A 22693-nucleotide genomic window follows, 5' to 3' on the forward strand; every position below is an offset into this window, starting at 1 on the left:
TGGGTCTTCAAAAACAAGTTAGATGAGGCTGGTGTGATTACTAGAAAAAAGGCAATACTAGTTGCCAAAGGTTACAATCAAGATTATGGTGACTACTTTGGTGTGTGGTGTTTTGTAATCTGGTTTGATTGCTTAGTGGATTACCCAGTGGTTTCTGGGAATTGGATGTAGCTCTTGTTGTAAGAGTGAACTAGTATAAACTGCTTGTGTGTATTTCTCTTTCTTTGAACTCCTTTAAATTCTGTTTTTAAGTTGTTTAAGTTTTAACTAGTATAAACAACCGATTGATTTGAAGAAACAATCGATTGTTTTTCTGTGTTTCACTTTAAAACAGATTGTGTTCTTGGCTAACTTGATTCCTCTTCTAGATTTCTTCACAGAGTTTCATTAAACCTTCAAAAGTTTTCGAAAATCTCTTATAAACAATTCACCCCCCTCTTGTTTAAGGCCATATATTCTAACAATATTGACTTTACTACCTAAACAATGATAAATGTTCAACTTTTGTCTTTCTTTCATGTTGGTATATGATCTTTCTCATATTTTCAATCATTGAATCAAGTAGGGGGAATACAATCAACTATATAATCAACTTTCATCCACCAATTATCAATGAACAAAGTTTATTTCAGAAATTGTGCACTATTCACATTATCCTCTTTGTAAGAAGACCATTCATCTAGAATAACCATCTCTTTGAAGTTATTGAACATTGATAATCTCATAGAGTGTCCACAATAAAGTTTTTAATAAAGGTAGCATCATGAGTAATTTGTGAGATATGAGACATTGTTTATAAGTATCATTATTTATTTTAGTATTTTTTGTTGCACAAGTATTTTTCAATGCAAGATTCAAGATGTGCACTACACAAGAAGTCCAATAGATTGGAGGAAATTCCAATTCTATGAGTGTACTTGTTGCCTTTGTTTTGTGGTTGGAACTACCAATTTTGGAAGGTTATAATGAAAATCTTTGTTGAATCTCTTGATAGAGGAATATGGGATGCTATTGAAAATGGCCCTTTTATTCCTAAGTTTGAAAATGACCCTTTATCTCACCGGATGCTTTTATTGACTTTAAAACACATTACTCCAATCTAAGTGATAATCATAAAATTCATAAGTGGTTTTATTTAAAGATCACTCCACCCATCACTAACAATTTTCACACATTTCTTGCAGAAGGTTTTCTACATGATTTATTTCTTTTGAAAGTAAGTGTCTCTCAATTTATTATATGTTTACCAAGATTAAAAGTATTAGCTGCATAAGAAAATGCACTTTTATAATAAAGACTTCTTGCTAAATAAAATGATATTCTTGAAGCATAAAACATATTTACAATTTTCACAATCAAGAGTATCTCTCACTTTAATATTAAAAAAAGTTTGTAAAGAACTTTTGAATTTTGGGTTAACACCATTGTTCATCTCATTTTCTTCATCAAATATAGGTGATAGATAAACATTTTTTTCTTTGATGTTTCTATTTTCAATGTAGCTAAGCATATTGGTCTAACTTAAGTAAATTTCATTTGAATATGTTTAACTTTTATTAAACAATTTTATCCTATTGTTTTGGATTTTCCGAAACCTTTTATCTTAGGTGTGAAATCTTTTATCCAATTTAAGAGCATTGTATATATTTTACTCAAATATTTTATCCAACATTTAATAATTTTGACTACAAAACAAATAAGAATGTCTTTAAAGAATCATTGATAGAATACCGAGAAGAAAATTTGTTTTAAGAATTTTTTTTCCTTAAAACCTTGTTAGGAAAATTCATCTTAAGGATAAAATCCTAGTTAAGGGAAAATAGTATATTCCATAACAAAGGAATAACAACTTAGTTATAATAAATTTTTAAATATGTTGCATTCCAATTCTTGTTATTTTTTTTTTTAAATTTATATGTAGAAAACATGTACATAATTTACAGTTAATTATTTAAATAAATTAAATTTTAATTTTAAAATAATTTATTAATATTATTTTAAATTTTATAAAATAATTTTTTATAATTAATTTTTTAATTTTAATTCATACTTTTTTTATTAAATTTTAACAATAATTATGTATCAATTTTTTGGTATCCTTGTATAATTATTTTTCTTTATTTTGGTTGGATCTCCAAAGACTAAAAAAGGTACCTTCTTTTTCTAAGTATCATGAAATAGAAACTAATTTTATAGACAAAAAATAATTAGTTACTATAGTGACTAAATTAGATACCATTTTTGAGACTAAATTTTTTTTTGGTTTCTAAATTAATTTATATTATTGTTAAATAGTTTTTAAATTGGTATCTAATTAGCTACCAAAGTTTTAACTACCAATTATTTAGATTCTAAATTTGGTAGCAAAAACTTTGGTCGCTAATTAGATACCAATTTAGAAACCATTTAACAATAATATAAACTAATTTAGAAATAAAATTTTTTTTAGTCTCTAGAATGATATCTAATTTAGTCACTCTAACAACTAATTATTTTTTGTTTCTAAACTTAATTTCTATTTCATGATTGTCTTGTAGTGGTAGAAAATTAAAATTATTTATTTATTTGGAACGACAAAAATAAATAGGTAAAATAAGTTTATTATACAAAAAAATTTGACAATTTTTGGTTTTAGTAACAGTAAAAAATGGACTAGATTTCAACAATAATTTTTTATTTCTATTTCACTTTTAACTGGTTTTATGTAAATCGTTAATTATTTAAAGTACATGGTTTTTTTAACATGTTTTCATTTGTTATATAACAGAAGTTTTTGTTTTTTTTAATACAATTGTTTTTTTAAGTTATGTTTTTAATACCTTAACTAATATTTGACGAATTTTATTTCATTACATTTTGGTTTATTAATCATGAAGTTATGATACGAAATTAAATTTAATAGCATTTTATACATTTAGTGGCAGCTAAATTTATGATAGTTTTTATTTTCTAGAAATTACATAGTAGTGAAAAGTTTTTTTATTAAAATTAAAAATATTAGTCACTTAAAACTGCAAAAAAACATTTATTATAACGAATTTAATTCTTTTTTTTATCAGTCTTTCTTTCATTTAGGTTTTTAAAATTATAGGAATTTGTAGTAAAACTGAAAATATTCAAAACCTATGGAAAACGAAAATGGAATTTGGCAATGCTAATTTAATTATTCTCAGGTAAAGGCCTACCTTTCTATTTGTTGTATAAAGTAACGAATGCATTGCTTTTTTGTTTTTTTTATTGCGGAAAAAAACGTGAGAACAAAAATTTTATATCAGAAAAAGTTATTTTGGTGATTTTTTTTATAAAAGGAGTATACTATTTTTTTAATTAAAATATATAAAAATTACTTTAATTTTTGGGTTAAATATATTTTTCGTTGTCTCTAATTTAAATTTTAGACTATTCAAGTGAAAATGATTTAAATCTATGTGAAATAATTTTAGTTATTTTTTTTAAAAATTTAATAAATTCGTTATTATTTTGATTGCATGTGAATATCCATTATAATTAGATTTATGCCAATATTACAAGCAACTTGAGAAAAAAAAACCACAGTAATTTTTCTATTATAAAAAAAATAAAATTAACCCGACCATCCAATTTCCATATCAGAAACAAATTTCTTATTGTATATTCATAAAAAAAATATTATCAAGACACTTTTTTATTGATGCTGAATCATAAGAATTGGGAATCTATGTTATTTATTATTTATCTCATAGATAATTTCTTGATATATTGTTTGTTTTTTAGGGAGTTTTTCTGAGTAACGTCAGAGATGCTTTTAGTTATAAGTGTTTTGTAGAGTAACTTTTTTAGGTGGAAGTGATTTATATGTATTATTCTGTATAAGGAATGAACCGTTTCTTTATTTACATTTATTATTTTTTATTATTGATAAAAAAAATAATGTTAAAATTTTTTAGCACCTGTTGTAAACTCATTAGGTACTCACTTAAAACATTATTACAATCTTAACATTAAAATCGTAATTTCAATTTGGAGAAAAACACAGAGACAAACAACATAGTCGATCTGTGGGAACTTGTGGTAAGTTGTGTGCAAACGTAAGACCAAGTACAAACTACTTGGCCCCATTGGGGTCACACGAAACATATCTTAACAACGCTTTTCAATGTGGAACACAAATTCTAAAAGCAAAGAATCTCTACATGCAAGCCAAAAGTCCTTCCACCTCTTCAAAAGAAAATAAAAACTCTCTTTCTCTCTCTTCCTCATCATCAGATATTCACTCCTCCTCTCTCTCTTCTACAATCGCTTTTGAGGAAATCCACTTCCACCAATCAGATTTCAGGAAACTCCATCGTATGAAAACCCAACAGATAGAGAGATATAGCAATGATGCTAACAGATAGTGCAAGGACATGTCATCCCCCTTGTCACTCACTCACATAAACACTGTGACACTAACAAAACCTCTAAGTTTTTTTTTAATTTGTATAACAATCCATTGGGCCACGTGGTCTTAACTATCACCACGAACTGAAATTACCAACTATTTTTCAATTCTCTGCTTCTTATTTTTCTCTCAGTTTCATCCACACAAAACACATAAAATCCAACAGCTACTCATCATTCCAAAACCAACATAAGAAGAGAAAGAACACACCTTTGAAATGGGTGCATAACTTTGGGAGCAGAACTGCACAAGCTCCTCAGTGCCCCAAGTTTTTCTTTCAAAGCAATTTTCTCTTTGCTTTGGCTTGTGTTGCTTTCCCTTCTCTAGACTTCAGTTTGTTGTTTTTCTACTTAACTTGATTATCAATGGCTTCTTTAGTATCTTCATCATTTACTCTACCTAGCTCTAAACCTGACCAGCTTCATTCTCTTGCCCAAAAGCATCTTTTTCTTCATTCTTTCCTTCCCAAGAAAACTGGTTATAATGGTAGCTCAAAATCCTCTCTGAGAGTGAAATGTATTGGCAATGGTCTATTCACCCAAACCACCCAAGAAGTTCGTAGAATAATTCCTGAGAATGACCAAAACTTGCCAACAGTTAAAATTGTGTATGTGGTCCTTGAGGCTCAGTACCAGTCATCTCTCACTGCTGCAGTCCTGGCTCTCAACAGTAAAAGGAAACATGCTTCCTTTGAGGTTGTGGGTTACTTGGTTGAGGAGCTTCGAGACGCCTCAACGTATAAGGCTTTCTGCAAGGACTTGGAGGATGCTAACGTCTTCATTGGGTCTTTGATTTTTGTGGAGGAGCTTGCTCTCAAGATCAAGACTGCAGTGGAGAAAGAAAGGGACAGGCTTGATGCGGTCTTGGTGTTTCCATCAATGCCTGAAGTGATGAGGCTTAACAAGTTGGGTTCTTTCAGCATGTCACAACTTGGGCAATCTAAGAGTCCCTTTTTCCAGCTTTTCAAGAGAAAGAAGCCTCAGTCTGCTGGCTTTGCCGACAGCATGTTGAAGCTCGTGAGGACATTGCCAAAGGTTTTGAAGTATTTGCCAAGTGATAAAGCTCAGGATGCCAGGCTCTACATACTGAGTCTGCAATTTTGGCTTGGGGGATCTCCTGATAACTTGCAGAATTTCCTGAAAATGATTACTGGATCTTATATTCCAGCACTGAAAGGTGCAAAGATCGAGTATTCGGAGCCGGTTTTGTACTTGGACAATGGGATTTGGCACCCTTTGGCTCCTTGTATGTATGATGATGTGAAGGAGTATTTGAATTGGTATGGTACCAGAAGGGATGCAAATGAGAAGCTGAAATCCCCGAATGCACCCGTCATTGGTTTGGTTTTGCAAAGGAGTCATATTGTGACTGGTGATGAAGGACACTATGTGGCTGTGATCATGGAGATGGAGGCTAGAGGGGCTAAGGTCATTCCCATTTTTGCTGGCGGACTTGACTTTTCAGGGCCAGTGGAGAAGTTCTTCATTGATCCAATTACGAAGAAACCATTTGTGAATTCTGTGGTATCCCTCACTGGCTTTGCTCTTGTTGGAGGGCCAGCAAGGCAGGACCATCCAAGGGCGGTTGAGGCTTTGATGAAACTTGATGTTCCTTACATTGTTGCCCTGCCACTGGTGTTTCAGACAACAGAAGAATGGCTCAACAGTACTCTTGGTGTGCATCCAATACAGGTTGCTCTTCAAGTTGCTCTGCCAGAGCTAGATGGAGGCATGGAGCCAATTGTTTTCGCTGGTCGAGATCCTAAAACAGGTAATCGTGATCTCTTTTCTTTACAACCGTCTTTTAACTTTTTGTATTGACTATTATGATGCAGATGTCTTAAGTTTTATGTTTTAAGTATTAATCTTTAGATAGGAATCTAGGAGAATTTTCTTTTCAATTAACATTTCCATAAAAGCATGAATATTAGAATCAGTATAGATATTGAAATTTTATCCTTTTGCATAATTTTTCACTTGTTTAACGATTGATTGATATATTTTCAGGAAAATCTCATGCTCTTCATAAGAGAGTGGAACAACTCTGCGTCAGGGCAATCAAATGGGCTGAATTGAAAAGAAAATCAAAGGTTTTTACCATTTTTTGAACCTCTATATATACTTATCCAGTTTAAGACGGACTTTAACCAAGCCTGTTACAAATTTGGCAATTTTGCAAGCAAGAGTCCTAAAATTGTACCAATTTAGTCTAATAACAACAATCCTATTTACAAACGCACACTCATGGGTTTAGTATCTATGTTGTCCCTAAATTTTTTCAGATTTCTGTTTTTACTCGCTAATTTTGAATTTTGACTAGTCAAAGCGCAGAACTTTTTTCTGTTACCACATGTATTCCTTCCTATGAAGGAGTTTGTAGGAATAACAATGTGTACTTTTTAATTTCTCATCAACTAGTTTGATGCCATTAACTTTTCGGAACATGTGAGATTAGAAGCATAGTTTATACTAAAAGTTACACCTGAAAATGCTGCTAGACTTTTTGATGACATGACAAGTTGCTCGACTAAAAGTGGAAACTAAGAAAAAAACTAGGGACTTTTGATTTGTCAAAATTTATATTAGGAACTAAAATTAGAAATTGGAAAAAAGTTCAGACAAAATAGAGTAAACCCTTTTATTTTATTTGTTTCAAGCTGATACCCAATATGACTTTGCTGTATATTTTCTCTGTATCTATTATAAAGTCAATTTCAATGAATTAGAAGATAACTTCTTGGAAAAGAAATTTTCATTTGACATTTACTCAAAGGAGAAATGACTTGCATGTAATGTCTGATTAAGAATTCAATTGTTTGAAAACAATTCACAATGTCTTTTTACAGTAAAAGGCAACATGTACGTTCTGTTCAAGTTTATATTTATTTTGGTCTGGATTTGCGAGTATCATTGAAGTCTCATCTTTAACCTCGTTATTTTCAAAACAAATATCTAGAGAAATAGAGAAGTCTGAAACGGTAGAGAATAGGCAGAGAAACAAGGTTTCCTATTATGATTTTTTTTCTGCTATACTGTATATTCCATTCCTTGTTTCAACCTTGTTAGCTTTCTCCCTATATTCCTTTTCCTTTATGAATAGAAGAACATCAATTGTAGGAAATAAAAGTTTTTTCTTCTCAAAACTATGTTGTGGAACAATGTTAATTTATTCATGCATGTTTTTTTTTTTGTTTTTTTATTTAGTATCAAAAAATTCTCCCATCTTGTTTGTTGTCTTCGATCCTGGTTGTACTGTAATCCATCTGTATGCAGGGAACTGAAGTATTACTGTCTTACACTCATCAGCATTTTTTAATTTGCACCATTATCTGATCTATACTCTTTGAGCAATTGACTTTTATTATTGAAATTCACTTAAGAAATCGCATCCATGCAGGAAGAGAAGAAACTAGCAATCACCGTCTTCAGTTTCCCTCCGGACAAAGGAAATGTGGGAACTGCTGCCTATCTCAATGTCTTTGCCTCTATATACTCAGTTATGAAAGAACTAAAAAGAGATGGTTATAACGTTGAAGGCCTTCCAGAGACTCCAGAAGCTTTGATTGAAGAAGTAATTCATGACAAAGAAGCTCAATTCAGTAGTCCAAATTTGAACATTGCTTACAAAATGAACGTCCGAGAGTACCAAAATTTGACTCCCTATTCCACGGCACTGGAAGAGAATTGGGGAAAACCCCCTGGCAATTTGAATGCAGATGGAGAAAATCTGTTGGTATATGGGAAACAATATGGTAATATCTTCATAGGTGTTCAGCCTACATTTGGCTATGAAGGGGATCCAATGAGGCTGCTTTTCTCCAAATCTGCCAGCCCTCATCATGGATTTGCAGCATTTTATTCCTATGTTGAGAAAATCTTCAAAGCTGATGCTGTTCTTCATTTTGGGACACATGGTTCCCTTGAATTCATGCCTGGAAAACAGGTGGGGATGAGTGATGCATGTTATCCCGACAGTCTAATTGGTAATATTCCAAATGTGTATTACTATGCTGCAAACAACCCTTCCGAGGCTACCATAGCCAAGCGCAGAAGTTATGCAAACACCATTAGCTATCTGACTCCTCCTGCAGAAAATGCTGGACTATACAAAGGTCTTAAGCAGTTAAGTGAGCTCATCTCCTCATATCAGTCCCTCAAAGACACTGGTCGTGGGGCACAAATTGTGAGTTCAATTATCAGCACAGCTAGACAGTGTAATCTTGACAAAGATGTGACATTGCCAGATGAGGGTGTGGAGATCTCACCTAAAGAGCGCGATCTGGTGGTTGGAAAGGTGTATTCCAAGATCATGGAGATTGAGTCTCGTCTGTTACCTTGTGGGCTTCATATCATTGGTGAGCCTCCCTCAGCTTTGGAAGCAGTCGCTACACTGGTGAACATTGCTGCACTTGATCGTCCTGAAGATGGTATTTCTTCTCTTCCAGGAATATTAGCTGACACTGTAGGAAGAGATATAGAAGATGTGTATAGAGGCAGTAACAAAGGAATATTGAAGGATGTAGAGCTTCTTAGGCAAATAACAGAGGCATCACGTGGAGCAATCACTGCCTTTGTGGAGCGCACTACCAATGATAAGGGTCAAGTTGTTGATGTAGCTGGTAAGCTTACCTCAATCCTGGGATTTGGCATAAATGAGCCATGGATTCAGTACTTGTCAGACACCAAGTTTTATCGAGCTGATAGGGAAAAACTTAGAACCTTGTTTATGTTCCTGGGAGACTGCTTGAAGTTGGTTGTGGCTGATAATGAAGTGGGAAGTTTAAAGCAAGCCTTGGAAGGTAAATATGTGGAGCCAGGGCCTGGTGGTGATCCAATAAGAAATCCTAAAGTTTTGCCAACAGGAAAGAATATTCATGCCCTGGACCCACAAGCTATTCCTACAACTGCTGCAATGCAGAGTGCCAAAATAGTGGTAGAGAGGTTGATTGAAAGGCAGAAGGCTGAGAACGGTGGAAAATATCCCGAGACAATTGCACTTGTATTGTGGGGAACTGATAATATTAAAACATATGGTGAATCACTGGGTCAAGTCTTGTGGATGATTGGTGTGATGCCAGTGGCTGATGCTTTTGGCAGGGTAAACCGGGTGGAACCCGTCAGTCTTGAAGAGCTTGGAAGGCCTAGGATTGATGTTGTTGTTAATTGCTCAGGAGTGTTTAGAGACCTTTTCATCAATCAGGTATTACTTCTTTTGCTGTTTTTCTATTAATGGGGGTTTAGACCAATTTAGTATTTCTCGTGTTACATCATTTTGTGAAATATTGCCATTATTGTTTAGAATTGCAACTTGCAGTTGCACTCTTCATATTTTAATTTGGTTACTGGAAAATATTTCCGAGTTCCAACCTTTTTCTCACATCTCAATGATTAGTATCCTTCATTGGATTGAAAGCGTACGGTTGCTTCATAAAAAACTCTGATGATGATTGAGTTAAAAGTTTTGCACAAGAGCTATCTAACATTTTGTTTATTAGGCTGTTTGTTGCTACATTGCTTTGGTTGCTCATTTTTTTTATCTATTCATTACTCAGATGAACCTTCTAGACAGAGCAGTGAAGATGGTTGCTGAATTAGATGAACCAGCAGAGCAAAACTATGTAAGAAAGCATGCGTCAGAACAAGCTCAAGCCCTTGGAGTTGATGTTCGAGAAGCAGCAACAAGGATCTTCTCCAACGCCTCCGGCTCCTACTCCTCAAACATAAACCTGGCTGTGGAGAATTCTTCATGGAATGATGAGAAGCAGCTTCAGGACATGTATCTTAGCAGAAAGTCTTTTGCTTTTGATTCTGATGCCCCTGGTGCTGGCATGACTGAGAAAAGAAAAGTCTTTGAGATGGCTCTAAGCACAGCAGATGCCACATTCCAAAACCTTGATTCATCAGAAATTTCCCTCACTGATGTTAGTCATTACTTTGACTCAGACCCAACTAATCTGGTTCAAAATCTAAGGAAAGATGGGAAAAAGCCCAGTGCATACGTTGCCGATACAACTACTGCTAATGCTCAGGTATACATTGTTCCATTGAATCTCCTATTTTTCAAGTGTGGTTTGACATTTCTCCAAAGTAGAAAAGATCCTCAAATCACATTGAGTCTAAGGTATTTGGATAAACTATTCAACAAATACCTACATGAGAAGTAAAATTAATTAAGCTTCTCTATAAACTAAAACAAACTTATACCCTTCAACTTTCTCTCGTTTAACTTCAGAAAGTTGATTTTTAACATACGAAAGAAGCTTAATTCATTCTACCTTTTCTTTCTTCCAAATGTTTATCAATTTTAAATGAAGCAGGACCTTTGTATTGTAGATGTCAAAGGATTGTTATGACCTTCTGGATACATATTTTATTTTTCAGGTACGCACACTTTCTGAGACAGTTAGACTTGACGCAAGAACCAAACTGTTGAACCCAAAGTGGTATGAAGGCATGCTGTCTACTGGATATGAGGGTGTTCGTGAGATTGAGAAGAGACTAACCAACACAGTGGGATGGAGTGCAACTTCAGGCCAAGTTGACAACTGGGTGTACGAAGAAGCCAACACAACATTCATTCAAGATGAGAAAATGCTGAACAAGCTCATGAACACTAATCCAAACTCCTTCAGGAAGCTGGTGCAGACTTTCTTGGAAGCCAATGGACGTGGTTACTGGGAAACTTCAGAAGACAATATTGAGAAGCTCAAGCAGTTGTATTCGGAGGTGGAAGACAAAATTGAAGGCATTGATCGTTGAACTTCATAGCTACTATTGAGAAGACTATACAACAGTGAAGAAGAAAAACACTTTTCTAATGTGATTTTGTTTACTTTTATCATTTTTTGAGATCATGTCTCTGTGCAGTTCTGAACTCCAACCCCTGTGAACAAATAAAGGTTTTGGTTCAAAATTGATGGCTTGATTATTTTCTTGCATGAAAAGAATTTGATAATGAATATAAACCTAGCTATTAAGTTTAATAAGATAATATTAAACTTCCACATGTAAAAACTAAAATTTTCTGCACAACATTGTTGGTTGATACAATTGACTGTAACTAATTGTTAGGATTTCAAGTGACACCGGTCCACTCCAGCAAGATGAATAGTATATTAAAAAAGGAGAGTCACCAACTTATTGTTTACGTAGTAGTCCTACTTGACTTATGTGTCCATTAATTTTTTAACATTTTAATTGAAAAGAATATAAATGAAACTTCTTAAAAAATAGAACGTAAAAGAAATGAACTATTTAAAAACATAAAATACTAATTTGAGAATTTTAAAACTCTCTTAATCTATTTAACGTTTTAATTAAAACATTAAAACACAAACCTTGTAAAAGATATGAAATACTTCAGACTTAAACTCAATCCGTTGACTTAACACCAAAAGATAAACAACTAAAAGTAACATTTAACCTTAAACAGTGAAAATTGACTGAGAGACTTCAGCTCTATTTGTTGACTTGTCATAAGACTATACGGGTATAATGGACATGGAAGGCCAATCCCCACAAACACAAACTTGTATAACAATACTTTCTGCCATTTCACCAAGAACATGGCCGAATATTTTGTCTTCGAAATTGCTGAATCACTGCTGGGGAAGCTTGCATCTAATCTTTATGAAGAAGTTTCTCGAGCCTTTGATCTGTACGAGGATGTGCAAGGTCTGAGAGACACCTTGTTAATTGTAAAGGGCGTGCTCTTGGATGCTGAGGAGAAGAAGGAGAAGAAGCATGGGTTGCGTGAATGGCTCAGGCAGATTCAAAACGTATGCCTAGATACTGAAGATGTGTTGGATGGATTTGAGTGCCAAAGCCTGAGAAAACAAGTTCTCAAAGCTTCAGGCAGCACCAGGATGAAGGTAGACCACTTCTTTTCTTCATCTAATTCTCTTGTTTTCCGTTTTAGGATGGCTAGGCAAATAAAAAATGTTAGGCGTAGATTGGATAAGATAGCAGCTGATGGGAGAAAGTTTGGTCTTGAGAGGATTGATGTTGAACACAGCCGTCTGCAAAGGAGAGAAATGACTTATTCTCATGTTGATGCTTCAGGGGTTATAGGAAGGGAGAAGGATAGGGAAGAAACTATCAAGCTTTTGATGCAACCTCACCCTCATGGTGATGGTTATGGAGATCAAAGTGTTTGTGTTATTCCCATAGTAGGTTTTGGAGGGTTGGGGAAGACGACACTAGCAAAGTTGGTGTTCAATGATAAGAGAATGGATGATCTTTTCCCGTTGAAGATGTGGGTGTGTATTTCTGATGACTTTGACATAAGGCAGATAGTTGTTAAAATCATCAACTCTGCTTCTGATCCAACCATTTCTGTTGTTCCCCAAGAAAGCATTGACAATTTAGATATTGAGCAGTTACAAAGTCGTCTTAGACACAAACTTTCTTGCCAGAAGTATCTACTAGTCTTGGATGATGTATGGAATGATGATCGTGCAAAATGGATAGAGTTGAAAGATTTAATTAAAGTTGGTGCAATTGGAAGCAAAATCATAGTGACAACACGAAGCCACTCAATTGCTTCCATGATGGGCACTGTTCCCTCGTATGTTTTAGAAGGTCTTTCTGCGGAGAATTGCTTATCTCTGTTTCTCAAATGGGCATTTAAGGAAGGTGAAGAAAAAGAACACCCAAATCTAGTGGAGATTGGAAAAGAAATAGTGAAAAAGTGCGGAGGGGTTCCACTAGCACTGAAAACTTCAGGAAGTTCCCTGTTCTCGGTTTTTGATTTAGAAAGATGGGAAGTTATGAGAGACCATGAGCTATGGAACCTAAAACAACAGGAAGATGACATTTTACCTTCCCTAAAGTTGAGCTATGATCAAATGCCATCCTATTTGAGGCACTGTTTTGCTTTCTTTTCTCTTTATCCTAAAGATTTTGGCTTTACCAGTGCAGAAATGGCTAACTTTTGGGTCACACTTGGATTACTTCGATCACCATTTGGAAGTCAGAAGATAGAGAATGTTGGAAAACTATATATATATGAGTTATATTCAAGATCATTTCTGGAGGACTTTGAGGACTTTGGCACAGTGTACTATTTTAAACTACATGATTTGGTACATGATCTTTCGTTGTATGTTGCTAAAGAGGAGTTTCTAATGGTGAACTCCCATACTCGCAAAATACCTGAGCAAGTAAGGCATATATCAGTCGTTGAAAATGACTCACTAAGCCATACTTTGTTCCCCAAGTTCAGAGGTGTGAGAACTATAATATTTCCCGTTGATGGAGTGGGTGTTGGCAGTGAATATCTTTTGGAAACATGGATAAAAAGATACAAATACTTACGTCATTTAGATTTAAGTGATTCCTTTTTTGAGACACTTCCTAATTCAATTGCTAAATTGGAGCATCTGCGAGCTCTCAGTCTTGATAATAATTGTAGCATAAAAAGACTTCCTAATTCTTTTTGCAAACTCCAAAACTTACAAATGTTGTCTTTAAGAAGATGCTTGGGCCTTGAAACATTGCCTAAACGATTAGGGATGTTAATCAGACTCCGAAAATTGTATATAACCACAAAACAGTCTATTTTGTTAGAGGATGAGTTTGCAAGCTTGAACAGTCTCCATACTTTGATTTTTGAATACAGTGACAATTTGAAGTTTTTGTTCCAAGGAGCACAAGCACAACTCCCATCCCTTAAAGTTTTGATCATTCAATCATGTGGGAACCTAGAGTCCTTACCTCTTCATCTTCTCCCTAAACTTGAGGTTCTGATTGTAACAAGGTGCGTGATGCTAAACCTGTCCTTCAACAGCGAAAGACCAATCCAAAGATTGATGATGAAATATTTGCATATTGAGCAATGTGCACGGCAACAGACATTGCCTCAATGGATTCAAGGAGCCTCCAACACTTTGAGAACATTGTTAATTTCAAATTTTCATTGTCTTGAGAAGCTTCCTGAGTGGCTTAACACAATGACTGATCTTAAGATGCTCCATATTGTTAACTGTCCTCAGTTGTTGCATCTTCCAAGTGAGATGCATCGTCTACGAGCCCTTGAAGATTTGATCATAGATGGTTGCCCTGAATTGGGTCGAAAATGTGAACCACAGTCTGGTGAGTACTGGTCCTTTATCTCTCACATCAAATGTGTTTCCATTGGAGAAACAAGAAAAAGGAAACTCCTTTTTCAAATGCTTTCACGACTGCGCTTGAAATGCACTTAGTAAAATTGAAATGATGCACACCATGGGAGCTGCACTTTAAAATCAGATCATGTATGAAATCATCTAACATTAATATTATTTTGTGGCCATCTTAACAGATCTTTACACTTTTATAGCTGGTATGTTGAATATTTCCATAATCAATTTGAGATAAAAGATATGGGTTGGTTGGATTTTTTGTTGCGCATGTCTCTCCGTAACCTGAATCTGCTCCTTGATAAAAATCTGATTAAAATGAAAGTTAAAGGTATATTATAAAAATTAGTTCTATTTTCAATATACACTAGTGCAGAAAAGCTCGTAGACGATAGATGATCACTCACAACCGTAGTTATAAGGTATATTTAAACGACGATTATTTTGGTCAAACGTCAACTATCACTACAAGATTTTTTTTTAATGGAAGTTATTTAGCGAAGGTTTATTGATTTAATTAACGAAGGTTTTTAACCTTCGTTAAGTTCAAAAAGTTATTTTAAAAAATAATGGAGGTTTTTTTAACCATCGTTAAATTTTAAAGGTTTATTTTAAAAGCTTAGCAAAATAACGGAGTTTTTTTAACATTCGTTAAATTTTAAAGATTTATTTTAAAACCTCAACAAAATAATGGAGGCTTTTATAACCTTAGTTAAATTCCAAAAGTTTATAGTAAAATCTCAAAAAAAATAACGGAGGTTTTTTAAACATTCGTTAAATTCCAAAGGTTTATTCTAAAATCTCATCAAAATAACAGAGGTTTTTTCAACCTTTGTTCAATTCTAAAGGTTTATTCTAAAACTTCAGCAAATTAACAAAAGTTTGATAAGTGCCAATGTGCAGTTTTTATGATTGAGAAAATTGAACACTTTGGAACTTAATTGTTGCTTAATGTAAGAAAATTACCCTAATCTGAGAATTATTGAATCTGATTATATATTTTGAACCAAGAAACAAATGAAGAAATTTAATCTCAATTTTTGTGTAAATTGCAGATGAATATGAAGCATTGAAAGAATGTATTCAAGTTGGCATTGAAAGAAAAAAAAAAGTAAAAACTTAATTGGATCACAAGAAGATTTAGCTCAAGCTAGAGGATTTAGCTCAAGCTAAAACTGTCCAGAGTTGATTAAAGGTGCAGTACAATCTGTCCAGAGTTGATTAAAGGTGCAGTACTGATCTAGCTCAGGCTAGAATCGCTAGCTCAAGCTAAAAATGCACCGAAAGATCTAGCTTAAGCTAAAATGGGCTAGCTTGAGCTAAAGTTGATTATATAAATTTTGAAACATAACTCAAAACCAGCGGTGGAAAAAGATTGGGTTTTTATAGAGAGAGACTAGTGAGAGAAAGAGAAGAAACCTCTGTTCTTAGGAGAAGAACTTGCTCAGATCAGCCCTTCTTATGCAATCCAGATCAAGAATGAAGATTGGAGGAGCTGTCATGAGTGGCTAAGTTCTTTCTAACTTGGGATTGAATATAATTTACCTTGATCAAATGTATTCTTGGTGATATATATAAAATTCTCTTTTCTACTTGTTCTTGGTATTTTCGTTTTATGCTTATTGCTTGATTCTGTCTGATCAATAGAGTCTTGATTTTGATCCTTAAATTTAACTGGAAAGTACCTTTAAGGATCTGAAATAAACGAAAATACTTGATAACTTGTAATGCTAGGAATAGATTCCAGGTTATTGATTGCATTATAATTATGTTCCTAAAGCTGGATAATTTGTTAAATATCTGAGGAATCAGTGTTTGAGAAATTATCTTATGAATTTCATCTATGAGGAATCAAGATGAATGGCTTTAAATTATGCATCAAGAATAAGTTGTTTTGAGTATTATATATTGTATTATTCAAAATACAGATGATTGAGATAGACGCAATTCAATCCCAATATCTTTTTCTATAATTGATAAGTTAGTTTTGTATTTGGTTGAATCAAACCCTATATCTCTTAGTTACTTTGAAATCTTTAATTTGGTTATGAACAAGTTCTCAACAATCAAAATTATTTTCTATACTTGATGAGTTTTAAAACAGAGCATCTTAATTAGAATTGTTCCCTGTGGGTTCGACATTCGTACTTTAAAGAGTACTATATTACAGTTGATTCGGTACACTTGCCAAGAAATATCAACAAGTTTTTGGCGCCGTTGCCGGGGAACAATTTCTTTTAAGAATTTCTGAAGTATAACTTATTGAGTATTGTGAATAGTTTGTTTTCTTTGTGAATAGACACTTGTTTAGATCTTATTCTTTTATCCTGTGCTAATCCTTGCTTGAGTTGTCTTAGATACATGTTATTAAGGGGACAGGTTCCTGAAGATCAATTGGAATTTGATCCAGAAATTGAGAAGACAGCTAGAAAAAACCAGAGCAAGAAGAGAGAAGAAAAGAAGAAGCAAGGACAAGCAAAAGGAGAATCTTCCAACACTCTCAACTCACACAATCAAACAGAGTTCCAAATGGCTGATAATAGACAAAATCCACCTAGAAGGACATTGGGAGACTATGCTATGCAACAAGGACCGAGGCATTTCTCTAGCATAGCCATACCTCCTGCCACCAAATCATTAGAAATGAAGCCAACTTTTCTTAGCTTAGTCATCACTCATCAATTCACTGGAATGGATCATGAAGACCCTTATACTCATCTATCCACATTTTATGAGTTGGTTGGGACCATGGGCTTCGAGGAAAATGATATTTAATCTGTTTATCTGCGTCTATTTCCTTTCTCACTTGCAGACAAAGCAAAAGAATGGTTAAAGTCGCATCCAAACCAGAGTCTAAGTAGCTGGAATGATGTAGAAGAGAAATTCCTACACAGATTCTTCCCACTCTCTCGATATATCAAGGCTAAGTCTGATATCTTCACATTCAGGCAAGGGCCAAAAGAACCTTTTTGTGAAGCTTGGGAATACTTTAAAGTGATGTTAAGAAGATGTCCTAATCATGGCTTTGAGGGTATTGCTCAGTTGAACATATTCCACAATGGTTTGAGGCCTGATACTAAAATGATCTTGGATGCTGCAGTAGGAGGTACAATGATGAGTGTTGATGCAGAACAAGCTACAAGAATCATTGATGCCTTTGCCTCAACAGATTACCAAGCTCAACATGATAGATATACAGTGCAAAAGAAATGAGTGATGGATCTTAGTACTTCAGACGCAATTTTAGCACAAAACAAGATTTTGACTCAGCAAATTGAGGCATTAACCAAGCAAATGTCAAAACTGCCTCAACAATTACATGTAGTAAATTCTCCTTCAATTCAGAATCAAGCTTTGAAGTGTGATTTTTGTGGGGGAGATCATCTTAATGGCCAATGCTCTTACCAAAATCCATCAGAGGAAGAGGTTTAATATATGAATAATCAAGGAAGGCAAGGTGGCTTTGCATATAATTATCCAAATAACATGACTCAAGGATGGAGGAATAATCCAAATCAAGGATTTGGGTGGAAGCAAGAGGCTGGATCATCTAACAGACAAGCTCCTTATCAGCAACAACCATATTATCCTTCCGTTCATGAGAGAACATCCAAATTGGAGGATACTTTTGAGAAATTCATGCCAGCCTCTCTATCTAATCAGAAAAATACTGAAGCATCAATAAGAAATTTAGAGACACAGGTGGGGCAGCTGGCTAAACAGTTAGCTGATAAATCAAGGAAGTCAATTTTCAGCAAATACACAAACCAATCCCAAAGAGCATTGCAAGTCTATCACCACTAGAAGTGGGAAAGTTACAGGAAAAGGAATTGGAGATAATTTAGTTGTTGAGGAAGAGGTTTTAAGTGAGAGAGAAAATGAAAAAGAACAGATTGAGTGTGAGGGAGGAGAAGGAAGGAATAAGGAAGGAATAAGGAAGATGTTGTAGATATTAGAGAGAAAATAGAAAAAAATCAAAAAAGTGAAAAACAAGAGAGGAGTGTTCCTATAAAAGATGTACCTTATCCACATGCTCCTACAAAGAAAGACAAAGAAAGACAATTTGCAAGATTTATGGATATTCTCAAAAGATTGCAAATTAACATTCCTATTACTGAAGCTTTAGAGTAGATGCCTACATATGCTAAATTCATGAAGGAATTATTGACAAAGAAAAGAAAGTTCAATGACAAGGAAATGGTTGAATTGGAAGCTGGATGTAGTGCTATAATTCAAAAATCATTACCACAGAAATCCAGAGATCCTGGGAATTTCACTTTGCCAGTTACTATAGGAAATCTCACTGTTGGAAAGGCATTATTGGATCTTAGAGCTAGTATTAATTTGATGCCTTTATCAATGCTGAAGAAAATTGGAGATGTAGAAGTGAGACCAACAAGAATGACTTTGCAGTTGGCTGATAGATCAATCAAATATCCACATGGAATAGTTGAAGATTTGTTGGTAAAGGTGGATAAATTTCTCTTTCCAGTAGATTTTGTTGTTATGGATATTGAAGAAGATGCTGAAGTACCTTTGATATTGGGAAGACCATTTATGAAAACTGCCAAAGTTATAATTGATGTAGACAAAGGAAAATTAAAGGTTTGTGTTCAAGATGAAGAAGTAAGCTTCAATGTTTTTGAAGCAATGAAGTATTCAAATGATCAAAAAGAGTGTTTCAGAGTGGATGTGATTGATGATATTTGTTTTGAAACTCAAAAAAATTGTTTAACAGTTGAACCTTCAATGAAAGTTATCATGGATAGAATTGAAGACATAGATGAAGTGGAAAGAAAAGAAATATAGGACTGTGTTGAAGAGTTAGATAAGGCTAAAGAGATTCTTTATGATGCTAGTCAAAAGCAAAATCTAATCAAAGAAGAAATTTCTCAACCTCAGAAGATAGAATTGAAACAACTACCAACTCATTTGAAATATGTTTTTCTGGAAGAAAATGGGGAGAAACCAGTCATTCTCAGCAACTCTCTAACAGCAGAAGAAGAATAGGAAGTAGTGAAAGTGTTAAAGTCAAATAAAGGAGCAATAGGATGGACTCTATCTAATTTGAAAGGCATAAGTCCTTCTTATTGTATGCACAAAATTGACATGGAACAAGACTTCAAATCTGTAGCTCAACCTCAAAGACGCCTAAATCCTACTATGAAGGAAGTAGTAAAGAAAGAAGTTCAGAAGCTGTTCGGAGCAGGGATGATTTATCCTATATCAGATAGTGCCTGGGTCAGTCATGTGCAAGTAGTTCCAAAGAAAGGTGGCATGACAGTAATTCATAATGACAAAAATGAGTTAATTCCAACAAGAACAGTCACAGGTTGGAGGATGTGTATTGATTATAGAAAACTCAATCAAGCCACAAGAAAAGATCATTTTCCACTACCCTTCATGGATCAAATGCTGGAGAGATTGGCAGGCAAAGCTTATTACTGCTTTTTGGATGGTTATTCAGGTTATAATCAAATTGTTGTAAATCCAGAAGATCAAGAAAAGACTGCTTTCACTTGTCCTTTTGGTATTTTTGCATATAGAAAGATGCCATTTGGATTGTGTAATGCTCCAATAACTTTTCAAAGATGCATGTTTGCTATTTTTGCAGATCTTTTAGAAAAGGGAATTGAAGTTTTCATGGATGATTTTTCTGTTTATGGAGCTACTTTTAGTTCTTGTTTGAAGAATTTAGCTACCGTACTAAAACGGTGTGTGGAGACCAATCTTGTCCTCAATTGGGAAAAATGTCACTTTATGGTGAGAGAAGGTATAGTTTTAGGACACAAAATCTCTAGCAAAGGTATTGAGGTAGATAGAGCCAAAGTTGAAGTTATTGAAAAACTACATCCACCAATCAACATCAAAGGAATCAGAAGTTTTCTGGGTCATGCTGGTTTTTACAGGAGATTCATCAAGGATTTTTCAAAGATTGCAAAACCTCTTTGCAATTTACTGAATAAGGATACTGCATTTAATTTTGATGAAAACTGTTTAATTGCTTTTAAGAATTTAAAAGAAAAACTCATTTCAGCACCCATAATCACTGCACCTAATTGGCTTTATCATTTTGAACTTATGTGTGATGCTAGTGATTATGCAATAGGAGCAGTATTGGGGCAAAGAAAAGAGAAAAATTTTCATGTGATACACTATGCAAGTAAAGTCTTAAATGATGCTCAAAGTAATTATACAACTACTGAAAAAGAATTGCTTGCTATAGTGTATGCATTTGAAAAATTTAGATCTTACCTTATTGGTTCTAAAGTGATTGTTTTTACTGACCATGCTGCAATTAGGTACTTGTTCACAAAATTAGATTCCAAGCCAAGACTAATAAGATGGATTCTTCTGCTGCAGGTATTTGATTTAGAAATAAAGGATAAAAAGGGCAGTGAAAACAATGTGGCAGATCACCTATCAAGACTTGCAAATGAGGAAGTAACTGCACTTGAATTAAAAGTGATAGATGAGTTTCCTGATGAAAAACTCCTTGCAATTCAAGAAAGGCCATGGTTTGCAGATTTGGAAAATTTTAAAGCTGCAGGGGTAGTTCCTGAAGATTTTGGATGGCATCAAAAGAAAAAGTTTTTCAAAGATGCTAATCACTATTTATGGGATGATCCTTATCTATTCAAAATTGGTGCAAATAATTTGATAATGCGATGTGTTACAATAAATTAAGCTAAAAATATTCTATGGCATTGTCACAATTCACCATATGGAGGTCATTTCAATGGACAAAGGACAACAACTAAAGTGTTACAATCTGGATTTTATTGGCCAACTCTGTTCAAAGATGCACATGAACATGTTCAGAAGTGTGATAGTTGTCAAAGAACTGGAGCTATTACAAGAAGGCATGAAATGCCATTGCAGAACATTCAAGAAATTGAAATATTTGATTGTTGGGGAATTGATTTTATAGGACCACTGCCATCATCATTCTCAAATGAATATATCTTACTAGCAGTTGAGTATGTCTCTAGATGGGTGGAAGCAGCTGCAACTCAGAAAGCTGATGCCAAAACTGTAATCAAATTTCTCAAGAGAAATATTTTCACCAGGTTTGGTACTCCTAGAGTTTTGATAAGTGATGGAGATTCACATTTTTGTAATGCTCAACTTCAAAAGGTTTTAGAACATTATGGAGTTAGACATAAAGTAGCAACAACCTACCATCCTCAAACTAATGGTCAGGCAGAGGTTTCTAACAGGGAAATTAAGAAGATTTTGGAAAAAGTAGTAGCTTCTTCCAGAAAGGATTGGTCTAACAAGCTTGAGGAAGCTCTCTGGGCTTATAGAACAACATTTAAGACACCTACATCTCTGTCTCCATTCCAATTGATTTATGGTAAAGCATGTCATCTTTCGGTAGAACTGGAACACAAAGCATACTGGGAAAACAAGTTTCTAAAATTTGTTCCTAAAGTTGCTGGAGAGAAGAGAAAAGTGCAACTTCATGAACTTGAAGAAATGAGATTCAATGCTTACCAATCTTCCAAACTTTATAAAGATCGAGTCAAATTTTATCATGACAGAAATTTTTTGAAAAGAACTTTTGAACCAGGTCAATTGGTGTTGTTATTTAATTCCAGGTTGAGGCTTTTCCCTGGAAAACTCAAATCAAAATGGTCAGGACCATTCCAAGTCAAACAAGTAAAACCATATGAAGCAGTGGAATTGGAAGATCCTGTCTCAAAAAGAAGTTGGGTGGTTAATGGACAAAGATTGAAGCATTATTTTGGTGGTGAAGTTGAAAGGCACACCACTATGATCCACTTTAATGATCCTTAAGTAAATCAGGCGTCAAGCTATATGACGTTAAACGAGCGCTTGCTGGGAGCCAACCCAGTGTTTTGTTTTGAAATGTGTCTTTAATTTTGTTTTGATTTAGTAGTATGTGTTGAACCTTGTGATGTTCAATGTTTTGAAGAATCCAAATACTTTGAAGGATGTTGAAGCCCCTGCTTTGCTTGATGTTGCTGTGCTTGTTTAAGCTTTGTTCTGGGGTAGTTTATATGTTGTAAAACACCCTTGTATTAAATCTCAAGCAATTAGCATCTCAATCTTTATAAAAGTAAAATGTTTTTCAAACTAAGTTGAAACAACCGATTGTTTTGTCGAAACAACCGATTGTTTATACTTAGGTG

General features: G+C 34.2%; 2 protein-coding genes and 1 pseudogene across 2 annotated transcripts; all 3 read left to right on the plus strand.

The window, feature by feature from the left end:
• The first annotated feature begins 4358 nt into the window (after positions 1–4358).
• Positions 4359–11332, plus strand: LOC137814041 (magnesium-chelatase subunit ChlH, chloroplastic). Its single transcript, XM_068616575.1, has 5 exons — positions 4359–6190; positions 6427–6509; positions 7817–9619; positions 9972–10448; positions 10801–11332. Exons 1-5 carry the CDS (start codon positions 4786–4788, stop codon positions 11176–11178), a joined length of 4146 nt encoding a protein of 1381 aa, XP_068472676.1. The 5' UTR covers positions 4359–4785; the 3' UTR covers positions 11179–11332.
• Positions 11333–11945: 613 nt separating this feature from the next.
• On the plus strand, positions 11946–14777 carry LOC137814042 (putative disease resistance protein RGA3). Its single transcript, XM_068616577.2, has one exon. The coding sequence runs from the start codon at positions 11985–11987 to the stop codon at positions 14619–14621; it is 2637 nt and encodes an 878-aa protein (XP_068472678.1). The 5' UTR covers positions 11946–11984; the 3' UTR covers positions 14622–14777.
• Positions 14778–16898: 2121 nt separating this feature from the next.
• LOC150029628 (uncharacterized) lies at positions 16899–22337 on the plus strand (annotated as a pseudogene).
• The last annotated feature ends 356 nt before the right edge of the window (positions 22338–22693 follow it).

The sequence above is a fragment of the Phaseolus vulgaris genome, chromosome 1 (genome assembly GCF_051622355.1).
Source record: "Phaseolus vulgaris cultivar YP4 chromosome 1, ASM5162235v1, whole genome shotgun sequence".
Lineage (NCBI taxonomy): Eukaryota > Viridiplantae > Streptophyta > Magnoliopsida > Fabales > Fabaceae > Phaseolus > Phaseolus vulgaris.